Source organism: Habropoda laboriosa, unplaced genomic scaffold, assembly GCF_001263275.1.
Source record: "Habropoda laboriosa isolate 0110345459 unplaced genomic scaffold, ASM126327v1 scaffold186, whole genome shotgun sequence".
NCBI classification, from domain to species: domain Eukaryota; kingdom Metazoa; phylum Arthropoda; class Insecta; order Hymenoptera; family Apidae; genus Habropoda; species Habropoda laboriosa.
Window position 1 is genome coordinate 73,184 of NW_017100427.1, and position 15,759 is coordinate 88,942.

Here is a 15,759-nt window from a genome sequence, read left to right on the forward strand (position 1 = left end):
GCACATTGTTGCAAACGCGTTCTGGGTTTGCAACTTTGTTGTCCACGAAAATCTCACATTGTTGCACCACGTCCCGTTTTGCAACAATGTGCCATTTTCGGGAGCGACTTTCTACTACAAAGTTGCAAAAGAATAATCGCGTTTGCAACTTTGTTGCCGAAAGCAGCTCCCGAAAATTGCACATTGTTGCACGACTCCCCGTTTTGCAACAATGTGCGATTTCGGGAGCGACTTTCGGCAACAAAGTTGCAAACGCGATTATTCTTTTGCAACTTTGTAGTAGAAAGTCGCTCCCGAAATCGCACATTGTTGCAAAACGGGGCGTCGTGCAACAATGTGCGATTTTCGGGAGCGACTTTCGGCAACAAAGTTGCAAACCCAGAACGCGTTTGCAACAATGTGCAATTTTCGGGAGCGACTTTCTACTACAAAGTTGCAAAAGGATAATCGCGTTTGCAACTTTGTTGCCGAAAGCAGCTCCCGAAAACTGCACATTGTTGCGAAACGGGGCGTCGTGCAACAATGTGCGATTTTCGTAGGCAACAAAGTTGCAAACCCAGAACGCGTTTGCAACAATGTGCAATTTTCGGGAGCGACTTTCGGCAACAAAGTTGCAATCCCCGATAACACGCGTTTGCAACATTCTGCAAACGCGTTATTTTTGAAACGCACGTATTTTCATTTGTAACGCTGTACGGCATGCAGTACTTTGTACGCAAAACATTGCCACAAGCATTTACTTGAACACTTGTGTTCAAATGAAAAAGTGCTGAGCTACATTTTCAACATATGGATAATGCAGCTTGTACGAAAGCATCTGTATAGAAAATATATGCATTAACCGTGTTCCTTATTGAAATAAGTTTACTACTAAGTAGAAATTTCATCTCATTCGAAATGAAATATACTTACAATACAATTGAAACCTCCCAAAGTGTGTTCTCTTCTCTCAAATAAAGTTACCAATCGAATTCTCAGAACCCTCCACCGATTAACCAGCAAAAACGACACACAGAAATAATAATATCGAAGTTTTAAAACAATACCGTTCACAATTCTTACCTACCTCTCGGACAATATCTTAAAGCAATTTACGAGCACTCAGTTTCCACGTCCATTCGATTTAACCTCGTGAGCAACCGGGAATCGATCGCGGGCACCCTAGACTATATAGATTAGTAATTTTTCCTATTTAGCTTAGTTTACGAGATGGTGGATTAATTGTGACAGGGTCTGGGAAGTCGTACACAATGATGGGAAGCGGCGAGAACAAGGGCATCATACCACGGCTGTGCGACAACCTCTTCGACATGATCGCGAAGCAGCAGAGCTCGGAGCTCACCTACAAAGTTGAAGTCTCCTACATGGAGATCTACAACGAGAAGGTGCACGACCTGCTGGACCCGAAACCGAACAAACAATCGTTGAAAGTCAGGGAACACAATGTCTTGGGCCCGTACGTGGATGGACTTAGTCAGCTCGCCGTCACATCCTTCCAGGTAGGAACAAATTCTTAATTGGGTACTTATTTAGAATTTTCTTATTGGCACCACTTTGTGCGCCGTTAACCCTTTGACTGCTGTAGACGATCGGTGATAATTGAACGCTGGATACTGTTAGCCGTTCTTCGTATTTATGTCCTGTATTTTATATTTATGTATTGTTTGTTTGACTAATATAAAATACAAAATATTCACCCAAATTAGTATTACATGGTATGACTATTAATGCCATAACTCAGTTGTATGCAGGGAGTGTTTCACTTTCGAGTTTTCTGCAATCAAAGGGTTAAGGGGTGAGTGGATGTTTGAAATATGTTGAAGAATTACTGATAAAGGAAGTTCAGAATTTAAGTCGTCAACCTTCATTTTTTGAAGAAAATATTTTTCGAAAATTTTATACGCAAAATTTTGCTTTGATGTACATTTTACTTTATATAGGAGATCAAAAAAGGCAGAACTTAGAATTCCAATTCTTTTTTAATAACTTACACGATTTCGTAAATATTCCTGATACGAAAATTTGCAATTGTTTTGAGAGGGTGTTCTCACCCCTAGGACAATTTCGTTGCCGAAACAAAAAATAGTTTCGTTATTAACGTTGCTCGAGTTACATTTCTGCAAAGTTTCAAATTTTTTTGATCTTTCGGGTTACTGAACTACCCTTGTGAGTCTATAAGTCGTTGAAACGTAAAATCATTGAATCACAGGCGTCTGAAATTATTGGAGCATTCAATCAGTGAACCTTTTGATGTTGAAGCTATCGGTTAAACCATTGAACTCGAGAATTTTAGAATTACTGGGCTATTGAACCGCTGATTCATTAGATAATTAATCTATAGAATCTTCGAATAAGTAAGTCACTGACCTATTGAATTCTAACATTTTCGTACAATAGAATCATTGAATCGTTAAATTTTACGATAACTGAAAAATTAAATAGTCGAACTTTAGAATAACTAAATAATTAAATGGTTCAATCTTAAAATGATTATTCTCTACCAGAGTTACTGAATTGGATTATCTAGTAAACGAATCATTGTGAGTCATCGAATCACTGAGTTAATAAATCACTGAAAATGTGGAACGAAAAAAAATATTCTGTTTGTTCTAACTTTCACTGCGTGAAATGCTTCAATGATTATCTTCAAATAATTCTACGCAAATGTGTCTTATTTAATCGCGCCTCTTTTTATCTAGAATTCTTTTTGGTCATCATTTATCAATGGATAGAGACACATCCAATATACTTGTACACTTTCCACACAGAGAAGCGAATCACTTCGCCTTTATTTATCGCTTGTTTCGACTAGCAACTGGCTCAGATCCAAAGTGAAACTGTTATGATCAATATCGGTCATTGCAGCGCTTCGGCAATTTAATTTCTTGTAATAATGCAACATTGTCTATGATCGAACTGCACCACTGACAATTTTATACCTACAGAAAATAAGCTACTAAAGCCTAAAATTTTGACTTTTACTTTTTCTCTTTCAAGCAGAAAATTTGTTAAAAGTGATCATATTTCAATTCAGATTTTCTGTTTAATTATTACGTTTCACTTTGGAATATTTTGCGTTTTGATAATGACATTTACTAACAAACGTTTCGTGTCCAATTTTCCCCCTTTAAAATCCAGCTTCTGTTTCCTTTCGCAGCAATGTCGATCCCTCGAAGATTTATAACGTAAAATGTAAACAGAGCATCCACAGACTTCGTAATTGTAAATATGTCAAACGCGTGATTCGTTCTACGATTGGAAATTAAAAGAGCACGATATTCTACTTGACATTTATGTTAATTAGAAACCATACAGAAACTTCGTGTGTTCCTACAATTGTACGTCGTCCAATTTTCCATTCGTTATCACCGTGATTCGGTAGTTCTGTGATTTTCATTGCAAAATTGCTTTCAGGTCGTTCAAAAGTTTTTCGTAACTTAATTTAAATGACAGAATGGACAGTTGTCAAATTTGTACTCTCAATGAAAATAATTTCATCTAATCAAAATTAAATTTTAATTTCTGTATAATATTTTAAATAATTTTAAATATCGTAAGCAAACTTATCAGTTCATCAATGTCTCTGATGTTTGTTAGAAAAATATTCGCTTCTAAATAATATCTCGCCAAATTTCATAAGCAAACTTATCATTTCATCAATGAGAAATAATTTTCTCTGATGTTTGTTAGAAAAATACTCGCTTCTAAATAATATCTCGCCAAATTTCATAAGCAAATTTATCATTTCTTCTAATATTTATTAAAAATACATTCTCTTCTAAATAACATTTCACATAATTCCATTTTCACGAATTACCACAAGCAAACTTATCGTCTAATCTTTCACCAATGCAAAACAGTTCCTCCTGACATTTTACCAAAAGATGTTTACCTCTAAATAAAATAACAATTATATATCTGTCTCGCAACTTCATCAAGTTGATTGAACTGTCACGATCATGATCGATCGAATGACTTTTACTGATCGCTCGACCGACGTACGAACATTAAACGGACGAAGGTAATGATACACGATCCTTTCAGAAAGTAAAATCAGGTCGTTTTACATGTAGCGAAGGTAGTGGTTACCTCCTTTATGCAACAAACACGTTTCGTGCATACCAGTAACGCGTGATAAGTTACAATTTGCTTCATCGACTGTGAACTAGGATACACTGGAGCTTTTTTGGCTCCATTGTACTCTTAAGAACATTTTTATCGTGAAAATTGAACGATTTCGCCTCGTGTCTCTTTAAAGAAACATTTTTCAAACTTCCACTTTAGCTGTCGTGTTTGTCAACCAGTTCTCTCCATTCTCAAACATTATTTAATTATTGGTGTGATTTTTAAGAATTGGAATTTAAATGTACTGTACGATGTATTAAGAATACTTGTTTTTTTTTTTATTTTAAATAATTGTGACAGAACGTGTTTTATGTTTTGCCTAATAATTTACTGTGTAAGTTCTTTAATGTCCATAGAATTTCTTCGTGCTTTTTGCTATAATTATTTTGTTAATTCGTCCTCAGGTATTTCTTATTTCACCTTTTCTCGAAAGATTTGTAATTTTTCTTTCTGTGAATCGCGATCGCTTAAATTTCATTCCTTATTAATTAAATTAGCCTTCATTTCCACTACAAGACGTTCAAAAAGAAATTAGTAATGATATGCAAGTGATACATTTGATACCAGAAGAAAAAGTGACACAATTTTGGACGAAAATTGACCGCAATGATTAAACCGAAAAATACGACGATACAATTCTCCAACTTCCCAAACTCCGCAAACTATCATCCCGAAAAATCTAAGAGCTTGGATCGCGCCAGTATCTTCAATCACCCAGCTAACTACCAAAATTACCAAGCATCGTTAAACCCAATATCCTCGCAGCTGAATCTCCAAACTTAATTACCTTAATTTCCCAACTTTTCTGCGGGCTTGATGCCCGGTAATTCGAACCAAGAAATTACCTTTCACCGTCAGTTAACCTGACCGATCTATCAACAAGTGGACGAACGGTGTGTGGTGCGGCTATCTCGTTGAACCGCGGCTACTTTCTCACGCGCGAACCGATCGCGAATAAGAGGAAGAGAAGAGAGAAAAAAAAACAAATGAAACGAAGGTGGTAATCGATGGATAAAGCTCTAGGTGAAACGTATTTCACAGGACATCGACAATCTGATGGCAGAAGGCAACAAGTCGAGGACAGTGGCGGCGACGAACATGAATTCGGAGAGTTCCCGCTCCCACGCGGTGTTCTCTGTGATCCTGACGCAAACGTTGACGGATTCGAAGAGCGGCGTCAGCGGCGAGAAGGTCTCGCGAATGAGCTTGGTGGACTTGGCAGGAAGCGAAAGGGCTGCGAAAACTGGGGCAGTGGGCGATAGGCTTAAAGAAGGAAGCAATATAAACAAGTAAACGAGCTCTTTTCTTTTCTATTAGTGTTCGTGAATGATTTTTTAGGCTAATTCAGATTTTTCGAAGCACAGTAGACTCGCATTTAACGCGGCAAAGATATCGTAAAGCAGTATAGACGAATAAACGAGCTGTTTTATCTTGTATTAGCGTTGATTAGGTGGACTGCGGATTTTTTATACACGTTCCAGTGGTGTGCAAGAACCCGAAAATGTCGGTTCGGATACTCGAAAGTGTCTCGTTGATTCCCGAGAATTTCAGGATTCCCGAAAGTAGAACGAAACTATTATCGGAGAACGTTGAAAAACTAGCTTTTCTACACGAAAATATGAAATAAATCACATCTATCACGTATTTGCTTACCATTTTCGTTCCATGTTCTATTTCTTATAATTTTATAATTCTCAGTAATCCCGAAATTCTCGAATTCTGAGATACTTTCGGGACCCGTTCCCGACATCTTCGAGTTCTCGCGCACCCCTGGCAAATTCATATTTTTCGGAGCACAGTAGACTCTTGTAACGCGGCAAAGATATCGCGAAGCAGTATAAACAAGTAAACCAGCTGTGCGAAATAGAGAAGTCTATTGTTAAAATTCCAGTGTTTAACCCTCTAGCTTAGTGAAAAAGATGGTCCCTTTAAAGAAGTTGCTAAAGGCGAAGTTTAACCCTTTCGGACTGCACAGAAATTTTTGCCTTCGGATATGATACAATGATGAATTCTAAATGACAAACGACAGTAAACCATTTTCTATGCGCTAACGTTGAAACATTGAAAGAAATGCAACCTAAAAATAAAATAAAATAAAATAGACTTTTTCCTACCACTCCAGATAAACTTATTCTCTGCATACACTCTCTTTATCACACAAAATTTACTAATTCGCTTTGTTAATTAATTTACCAATACACGGTGAACGAATGTTCTTTAAACTCTGTCACAGCTAAAGGGTTGATCCAAGTAATTTCTCCTTTCTTTCTATTTTGAAACTAAAGACAGAAGCGTTCACGATACACACGAGTGGTTGTACGATGCACGAGGAAGCGATCGATCACGGGATATAATAGAGAAAAAATATTTGCAGATCCCTAACGACGTTGGGTCTAGTCATTTCGAAACTGGCGGATCAGAATTCCGGAAGTAATAAGAATAAGGATAAGTTCGTGCCGTACAGGGACTCCGTTCTGACGTGGCTGTTGAAGGTATTGTTTGAAGTGGATCAAGTATCAATTGGCTAGGTTCTTCAACGTTTAATACACAGTGAAAGAGATACCATGGTATTATTATATTCTCAATAAATCCTGATAATAAATAGCGCAACTGTGATAATTTTAGATAATTACGTATAATTAAAGGGCATCTGTTGATAGTTGGAAAATAATTGAAATTATATTGCAGTAAATTATGCAGTACATAATAAATCAGGGAATCGAGGTGCAGAAGGTTTATTTATAGATTAATTTTTTCAACGATTTTCTTAGGTGTAATGACATTTTAATTTCAGGACAACCTTGGTGGAAACAGTAAAACCGTAATGGTAGCCACTATATCTCCCGCAGCGGATAATTATGAAGAAACGCTTTCCACATTGCGGTACGCGGACAGAGCAAAGAGAATCGTTAATTATGCTGTGGTCAACGAGGATCCAAACGCGAGAATCATTCGAGAATTAAGGCAGGAGGTGGAAACGCTGAAGGAGATGCTGTTACATGCGACTGTAAGATGATTAAGGCTCATTAACGTTGACGTACTAATTACGCGTTAGACTGATTAACGAACGAAGTCGTTAGAGCCACTGTCGATGTTAAAATTTATACAAATTTCTAAATAAAGTTAATCAAAATTCGAATAATAAAGAAGTCACTACAACTGTATAGTAATTGCACGTTAGTAGAGTTAAACACTTTTGTCACAAAAGTTTCAACTCTCAAATCATTTGCAAAATTAAACAAAATTGAAGCATTGTCACACGAAAGTTTCGACTCTAAAATCATTCGTTCAACAGCTGATCCAGCGAGTAAACAAGAAATTTAGTACGAATTTAGTCAGAAACGAGTTCGAAATGAATTCGTGAAATTTCAAAGTAATATTCGGAATTGACATAGACGAAGAAGCGATTATTTCTCAATTCCGCTAAACTTCCTCCAATTCTCTTTTCCTCTCCAATGGGCAGGGATCGATACTGGGCCAGCAACGCACAGACATAACGGAGAAGCTCTCGGAATCGGAACGATTGATGAAGGAGATGTCGCAGACGTGGGAGGAGAAGCTAGTGAAAACAGAGAGGCTGCAGCACGAGAGGCAACAAGCCTTGGAGAAGATGGGAATCAGTGTCCAGGCTTCTGGTATCCAAGTGGAGAAGAACAAGTATTACCTCGTTAATCTGAACGACGATCCAAGCTTAAACGAGCTGCTAGTTTACTATCTAAAAGTACGTAGAAACAACGAACCTCTTGCGAACGTTTAAATATCGAAAGTGTGTAGACTAGAGCTCTTATTGCTGGGAGAATTTCGGGATATTCGAGTGTTGAGTAGGGAGGTACTGTGCAGAGATGAGAAGTTGGCTGGCGCAAGATATGCAGGTCTGATTATCGTAAAATTAGGGCGTGTCTGTTGTAATTATTGGCCAACGCGACAACGAATTGGATTACGAACAATTGCATTATGAGAGAGTTAGGCCCCTTTTAACTCATTTGCATTCGAATATAACGATTGTCACTTATCACCAACCGCGGAATAATACTCTCAGGCCGACTGTCAGGTGAACGTCCTCCATTTCTGAAGTTAGTTGCGTTATTTAGATTAGGTCAAGGCCCAAAAACCTCTTTTGCCTCTGTGTCGTTTAGATAGACTTCTTTTCAGCTCTGCACAGTACTCGAAAACCGACTCAATTTGGACCTGAACATTCGAGTATCCGGGTACTCGCGTGATTTGGATTCGGTGCAACAAAAAGATACTTCCACTTGGAACTATCGGAGAAAAATCAGATAAATCCTTACTGTACGAAAATGAAATCTTACGGGAATACTTCCTAGTGTTTTCTCTAAATTCTGAAGTAACTTTCATCCGAATCGATTGACTAGCTCCAGAGTTAACACCACAAAGTCGATCTATCCTTCCGTGATTTAAATATGCAGAATTTGAGTCTCTATTGAAATTCCATTCATTTAGACTTTTACTTGCGCGATTTGGATCCAGATATTTAAATACATCACCCTCGCGATTAATCTGTCGGATACTAAATATCAACATCCAAACAGTCTCCTCTAAGCGCTGATTTTCCTATTCTTCAATCTTAACCCTTTACCCAAACTTGCTTCCATTAACCTAAATTTCTACAAGAGAAGCTTCACATCTGAGTAATTAACGAAGGAAATCCAGATACTCGAGCATTCAAGTTCATTTTATGACTGTTTCGTATAATAAAAGCTCCAGTATAATACAAACTGTCGTATTTGTCGTAAATCAGGAGAGGACTCTAGTGGGAGGTCGTTCCGCTAAGACAGATCAAGATATTCAATTGCACGGATTAGGTATCCTGCCTGAACACTGCGTCATCACGATAGAAGAGACTGGTCTCTATATGACGCCATTAAACGGTGCTAGGTGTTTCGTAAACGGCACCCAAGTTGTAGAGAAAACGCCTCTATTGCACGGCGACAGAATCGTCTGGGGAAATCATCATTTCTTTCGAGTGAATTGCCCGAGGAGTGCAACAGGTAACCCTTGATGGATATATCGTTGATTGAATTTTAAAGAAATCTACCTCCCCCTTTTCACCGGGATTCATTCCAACGAGACCGTGTGTATCTCTCTGTTCACCAGCGATCAACAGTGAGCCTCAGACACCGGCCCAGAATATCGATTACAACTTCGCCCGGGAAGAGCTGATGCTTAACGAGCTATCGAACGATCCCATTCAAAGAGCTATCGCCAGACTCGAGAAACAGCACGAGGAAGATAAGCAGGTACGCTTTCGAGGATCGATGAAGTTTGATAAAGGGTTTCGAAGATGTTCACGTTGAAAGGTGGAACGTACTCGGTTTTGCAGCTGCAATTTTTTGATATTGCGCGAGGTAGCGCTGTTTGATTCCTTGTTGAAATGTTACAGCGTTTAATGGTGATTTATTAACACTTCAAGCGCCGGTTATTTTGTTGGAAACTTTACTTAAAGCGCCGCAATGTTTGACTAACAGAAATAACTCTTGTAAAACAGAAAATTTCTATTGAAAAATTTTACATAGTGTTTGTTGCAGGCACAGCGATGATTTTTAGCGGTATAAATATTCAGCCACTTGCTTTTTCGGCAGAAACATGTAAAAACGCATTTAGGCGGGCCCGGCGCTTAAAGTGTTAACTGGTTTCTTCGAAGATGGTTTTGAGCTATTACTAGATTTACGTTTATAAATTTTTATGTTACCTCGCCGATCACTTCCTTTAACGACAATAGTCTACTTTATCGTCCAATTGTAGCAGTTTTCTGATAAGAAAATTCTAAACTTCGTGCAAAGAAATAACGATCTGGCCGGATATTCGAATCTTTTACCGAGAGGATCAAACATTTTAAGTAAGAAATTGTGTAAAAGGGTTCCGCGGTTATTGACATAATAAAAAGATGGCACGATAACTTACATATCGAGAAAACCGACTGAATGTTCATTTATCGATTCACCAACTGATAAAGTAGATAAGAAGTTATATCTTATCTACTCAAACCTAAAGATAAGGCAATTTCAGCGGTGCGAAATTCTCCAGATCATCAAATTCCAAAAATCATTGCATTTCGCTTCTTCAGACAGTGTTATCAATCTCCGCGCTGCTAGGGGTAAAACAATAGTAACTAGCAAACCGTTTAATCTACTTATCCATAAATCTACACCTGAAAACTCGAAGGGGCCAACAATCTGCAAATATCAAACACTTGCCAACGTTCTAACATCTCGTTTCTTTGTCTAGGTTGCGCTGGAAAAGCAGAGACAAGAGTACGAGCGACAGTTCCAACAGCTTCGTAACATTTTGTCTCCTTCGACGCCTTACTCTCCTTACGTACCGTACGATCCCTTGAGAGGCAGTCAAAGTGGTAAATTGCCTGCCTGCACGCCAACTACGCAAATGCGAGTGGAGAAATGGGCCCAAGAAAGGGACGAGATGTTCAAGAGGAGTTTAGGTCAATTGAAGGCGGACATCTTGAAGGCGAACGCGTTGGTCCAGGAGGCGAACTTCCTCGCGGAAGAAATGGAAAAGCAAACGAAGTTTAGTGTTACCCTGCAAATTCCGCCGAACAATTTAAGTCCGAACAGAAAGGTAATATGTCCTGATTGATTGGCCTACTTGTAACCAGGGTGTTTCGTTGAAAATGAGTATTATGTACAATCTTGAAAGCTTGGTTCTGAATTCTTTGAGATTTTTCATGAGAAAACTGTGTCCTTTTTGTATTTAGAGAAGGTAAGCTTCTCTCGTGTTCACTAATATTCTATCTGTACAAAGTGGTACTGTGTACTTGTTGTTGGTAGTAAAATAAGAAACAACAATGAAGGTACTAGTTGAAAATCAGGATGATCATTTTATTATTAGTTCATGTATGTTTTATGTGTACTTTATATTCACTTTCTGTGTATGTGTTCATGATTCAGTTTCACTTTATTTACAATCGTTCAACTTTTTCTGTGTATTAAACTTTTCTTTTTAGACACTTTCTCCTTTATTTCACTGATTTTTCTTACTCTTTCAGTTTGTGTACATTGTGTTTATTTATTTGTGGTCATTGTGCTTTCACACTCTTCGATATGCAGAGTGTATTCTTTCAGCGAGGCGCGTTCGTCAGCGAGCCCGCGATCCTGGTGAAAAGGACGAACATGGGTAGCCAAGTATGGTCGATGGAGAAATTAGAGAATAAGTTAGTCGACATGCGGGATATGTACGAGGACAGAAAAGATCCCAACAATTGTCACCGATTACCTGCCATTAAGGTGAACAGTCTATTCAACCCTGAACTTAACACATTGCTGACGGTACACTGTGAAATTGACAGTGTAATTTTTCAAAAATAATCTTCGACACTTTGTTCGTCGATAGAGGCGTAAATTATGCAAATTAGCGTATCTCGTCACGATGACAATTCTGCCGTCAACAATGTGTCAACAATTGAAAGAAAAACGATCTCTACGATTTATCGTATTTCTAAACTAGGACGAAGTTCCCGGGAAGACTCAGGATCCTTTCTACGAGTCCCAGGAGAATCACAATCTCATCGGCGTAGCGAATATTTTCTTAGAGGTTCTGTTTCACGACGTTCGGTTAGACTATCACACGCCAATTATCAGCCAACAGGGAGAAGTCGCTGGACGACTGCAGGTCGAGATTAGTCGGAAATCTGGTCACTTCCCACAGGATCGTATGTGCGAGGCAGCATCAGAATCTTCAGCCGACTCCACGTCGTCTGAACCTGAAGATTATTCCGGATCGAGTCATATGACTTGTTGCGTGACTATCAAACAAGCCACCGGTTTACCTCTGTCCTTGAGTCATTTCGTATTCTGTCAGTACATGTTCTGCGGTCATCCGGATCCTATAGTGGTCCCAGCCGTCGACAACTCGGAGCAGCTTAATTCGAATTGCCAGATGGGACAGAGGGACTCTTTGGTGTTCAAGTTCGATCACAGGAAAGAGTTCACTGTGCCCATGACGGAGGAATTTATGGAACATTGTGCTGGTAAGTGATGATGCTGTGCGATATTTCATAGATTGTAGCGTTGGAGTAGAGTGTTTTAATCTATGGCTGCCAGTGTAGGAAGTTTCTGGTACATTGAACGTATGCCATATTAAAAAATTTCTAGTTGTTTGTAAGAATTACTGGTTTTTGGAATGATACAGCAAATTGAGAAGGTTTAACTACTCTAATTCTAAGATATGTGCAAACATATTTATTTTTTAGTTTGTATCAACTAGATGCGTTTTGCATGTTACTTTTTAATGATTAGAGATGATACAGTAAATTGAGACTATTTTATAATATTTTATGCGTTGAAACTAAAATTGAAGTTTAATTATTCAAATTCTAAGACACTTGCGAACATGTTTCTACATGTAGAAGGCGCCTTAAGTATAGAAGTTTGGGGACACCGAAGTGCCGGTTTCTCTCGAAGCAAACCAGGCTGGGAAGTGGAGCAACAGCTCGCCAAAGCTAGATCCCTGGCTGATCGTTGGTCGGAATTAACGCGAAAGATTGAACTGTGGGTGGAAATTCAGGAACTGAACGAACAAGGAGAATATTCACCTGTCGACGTAGTTGTCAAACAAGATACATGCACAGGTATGTTTTCCTTCGTACAATTGTCGAATTATTCCTCGATCCATAACTAACACTTATTTCAGGGGGAATTTATCAATTACGTCAAGGGCAACAACGACGAATACAAGTTCGTGTGAAACCGGTTCAAAATTCAGGAACGTTGCCTATCATTTGTCAGTCGATATTGAACATAGCAGTTGGCAGTGTTTCTGTGAGAAATCGTCTTCAGATATCATTGGACAGTTATCAAGACGAAGACTTAAGCGCGTTGAGGGAAAAATGGAGCGAAGCCTTGATGAGAAGAAGACAGTACTTGGATCAACAGATACAGAAACTTATTAACAAACATGGTAGATTTATTTAGTATATAAATGAGAATGAATGATAGACTGAGTTTTGAATGTAACACCTGTGTGTGCAGATAAAACGGAGCAAGACATGGAACGAGAACAGAGTCTCGTGGATCAATGGGTGAATCTTACAGAAGAAAGGAACGCGGTGTTAGTCCCTGCGGCAGGATCAGGAATACCTGGTGCTCCTGCTGATTGGAATCCTCCTGCAGGAATGGAACCACACATTCCTGTTCTGTTTCTTGATCTGAATGGTGCATAGAAGAAAGTTTCCTTGTTAATTTCTCAATATTTTATTTTATATTTCCTTATTTCTTAATTTTCTATTCTATTAATTTCTCAATATTTTATTTTACATTTACTTATTTCTTAATTGTCTATTTTACTAATTCATCAATATTTTATTTCATATCTACCTATTTTTTAAATTTTCCATTACTTATACCAATACTTTCACAAAACCAAATTGAACAATTCCAAAAAACCAATATTCACAGCTGACGATCTCTCGACCCATCAGTCAGGAGAGGAAGTCTCCGTAACAGGATTGAATTCCATCTTACCCAAGGAGCACGGTAACAAATTTTACAACCTACCGATTATTCGACGTATAGAGAAAGACGTGTGCGCAATTGCCGCCTGGGACTCCAGTATACACGACAACAAACACTTGAACAAAGTGACAGATGGTAAATTTTCAACATTTCCTTCCTCTCGTCCAAAGTATCAAACCTATCAACCCTTTACTTATACCGCATACGAATAAATTCCAGCGAACGAACGGGTTTTTTTAATTTTAAAAACTACGGTACGCCTGTCGCATCCTGCACCGATGGATCTCGTTCTGCGTAAACGATTAGCCCTGAACATCTACAAACGGCAAAGTTTCGCTGACAGATTCATCAAGCGAATCGTTCGTACCGATTGTTTAACGCAAACCGGAGTCACATACGAAGTTGTATCGAACATACCAAAGGCGAGCGAGGAGCTGGAAGATCGCGAAAGTCTGGCGCAGATAGCAGCCAGCGGTGAGGACAACAGTTTATGCGACGGTGAAACGTACATTGGTAAGACAATTTCCGGATGTCTCTCTCTTTCTGACAGAATTCTGAGAATTCGACATTTTTGTTTCTTCCTGATACAATTTTATAAACTCACACATGTTTGATATTTGCATAGAAAAATATACACGCGGTGTTTCTGCGGTGGAAAGTATCTTAACTTTAGACCGACTACGACAAAACGTCGCGGTAAAAGAATTACTGCAAGCACAAGGTCAACCACTTATGCGCAAGACAGCTAGCGTACCCAACTTCTCGCAGGTACTACTGCCTCTTCGCCGTCTCGGACGCACTGTATGCTTTTCGTTTAATTTGTTTTTTCTTTTCTTTTTCCATTTTATACCTATGTATGTATATGTATATATATATATAGTTTGTGTTTTGTATTTTCTCCTTTTGAGTTTGAGCGTTTTCCCGAAAGGGGACGAATTTAAATGTTGGTTTATCTCATAAAGAATAGAACACTTCAGGCTACTTTGTTTCGTATATGCTCCAAAATTTGATCCTGTTCTCGATACTTTCATCTTCTCGAATTATAGTTTGTCTAGAATCATTTGGCTGATCGAAGATAATGGAAAAAAGAATGAAAATTTCTCTGAATACTTGCTTAACCCTTTCACTGCTATATCGCATTGTACTATTGGAGCCTTTTTGACACACTTCCGTATTAATTCAAACCTTAATTTCATCCTCTGCACTCTTCCACGTTAATTCGATAAAACGAATTTTCGAATGATTGAAAAAAAGAAAATTTTGCGACCGTTGTGGACCAAAATTTGCCGCAGCGAAAGGGTTAAACGTCGAACTTAACTTAGTGGGCAAATTTGAAACGCTGTTAACTTAATTTTTGGACCTTAACCTTTTTACTGCCGGAGTACCTTGGTACTTATGCGAAAAATGCCACGGGCCGAAATATCAGCCTCCTTTCTTTACGTTCACATTATCTCTCCTCAGAGTGTCAAGTGACGAAATGAAATATTTTCGTATACCAGTATTGAAAAGAACAAACAATAAAATTTTCCTTCGCGAAATCGACACTTTCTTCGTTACAAAGCGCGCGTATCAAAAATCACCCCGTGGCATTCTTCGAACGTACCGCAAAAATGGGCCTGGCGCTAAAGGGGTCAAAGACCTTAAAGTCTCGACGAATGAACTTATTCAAAAATTGTCAAAGATTGTACGAAAAGAGAGATGTTACTTGCGATGTTCGCGACATAAAGGACGTGGCTAAATTATTTCTAGACAGACTGTAATCAAATTGAACAGATCACTCGAGACCTAGGTAAGTAACACGACTCGCTGCTGTTTGCAGATCATGAGATCCGATACATCAATGGACTCTCTGAACGTGATGCGTTCTGAAAGCGTGACTGATCTGAACACCGAGCTGAATGGAATTCTGCATTCACGTCGCGCATCCACTGGCCACACTAGAAACGACGAGAACTTCGTTCCAGCTCCGGCGAAACCGTTCGGAATCGGTAAGCGAACCGTTCACTTCACACACACACACACACACACACACACGTGTTTACATTTTATAGGAGAACATTTCCAAAACGAGAAAAAAAATTTCGATTAATCATACATTCTATGATTTCTTAATTGCACATCCTAGCGTGTCGATGCAATCGTGCCAGTT

General features: G+C 38.7%; 1 protein-coding gene across 1 annotated transcript in view; it reads left to right on the plus strand.

The window, feature by feature from the left end:
* The window catches only part of LOC108575624 (kinesin-like protein KIF13B), a 32,590-nt gene that overhangs the window by 5,803 nt on the left and 11,028 nt on the right, over nt 1-15,759 (plus strand). Inside the window, exons 2-18 of the mRNA XM_017938465.1 lie at nt 1,231-1,499; nt 5,167-5,414; nt 6,500-6,617; nt 6,920-7,132; nt 7,589-7,846; nt 8,885-9,134; nt 9,241-9,383; nt 10,372-10,719; nt 11,223-11,384; nt 11,605-12,127; nt 12,506-12,727; nt 12,790-13,056; nt 13,128-13,310; nt 13,554-13,745; nt 13,830-14,123; nt 14,236-14,378; nt 15,430-15,598. Of these exons, the coding sequence (XP_017793954.1) occupies nt 1,251-1,499; nt 5,167-5,414; nt 6,500-6,617; nt 6,920-7,132; nt 7,589-7,846; nt 8,885-9,134; nt 9,241-9,383; nt 10,372-10,719; nt 11,223-11,384; nt 11,605-12,127; nt 12,506-12,727; nt 12,790-13,056; nt 13,128-13,310; nt 13,554-13,745; nt 13,830-14,123; nt 14,236-14,378; nt 15,430-15,598 (3,982 nt within the window). The 5' untranslated portion in view covers nt 1,231-1,250. The remainder of the gene's footprint in view (nt 1-1,230; nt 1,500-5,166; nt 5,415-6,499; nt 6,618-6,919; nt 7,133-7,588; nt 7,847-8,884; nt 9,135-9,240; nt 9,384-10,371; nt 10,720-11,222; nt 11,385-11,604; nt 12,128-12,505; nt 12,728-12,789; nt 13,057-13,127; nt 13,311-13,553; nt 13,746-13,829; nt 14,124-14,235; nt 14,379-15,429; nt 15,599-15,759) is intronic.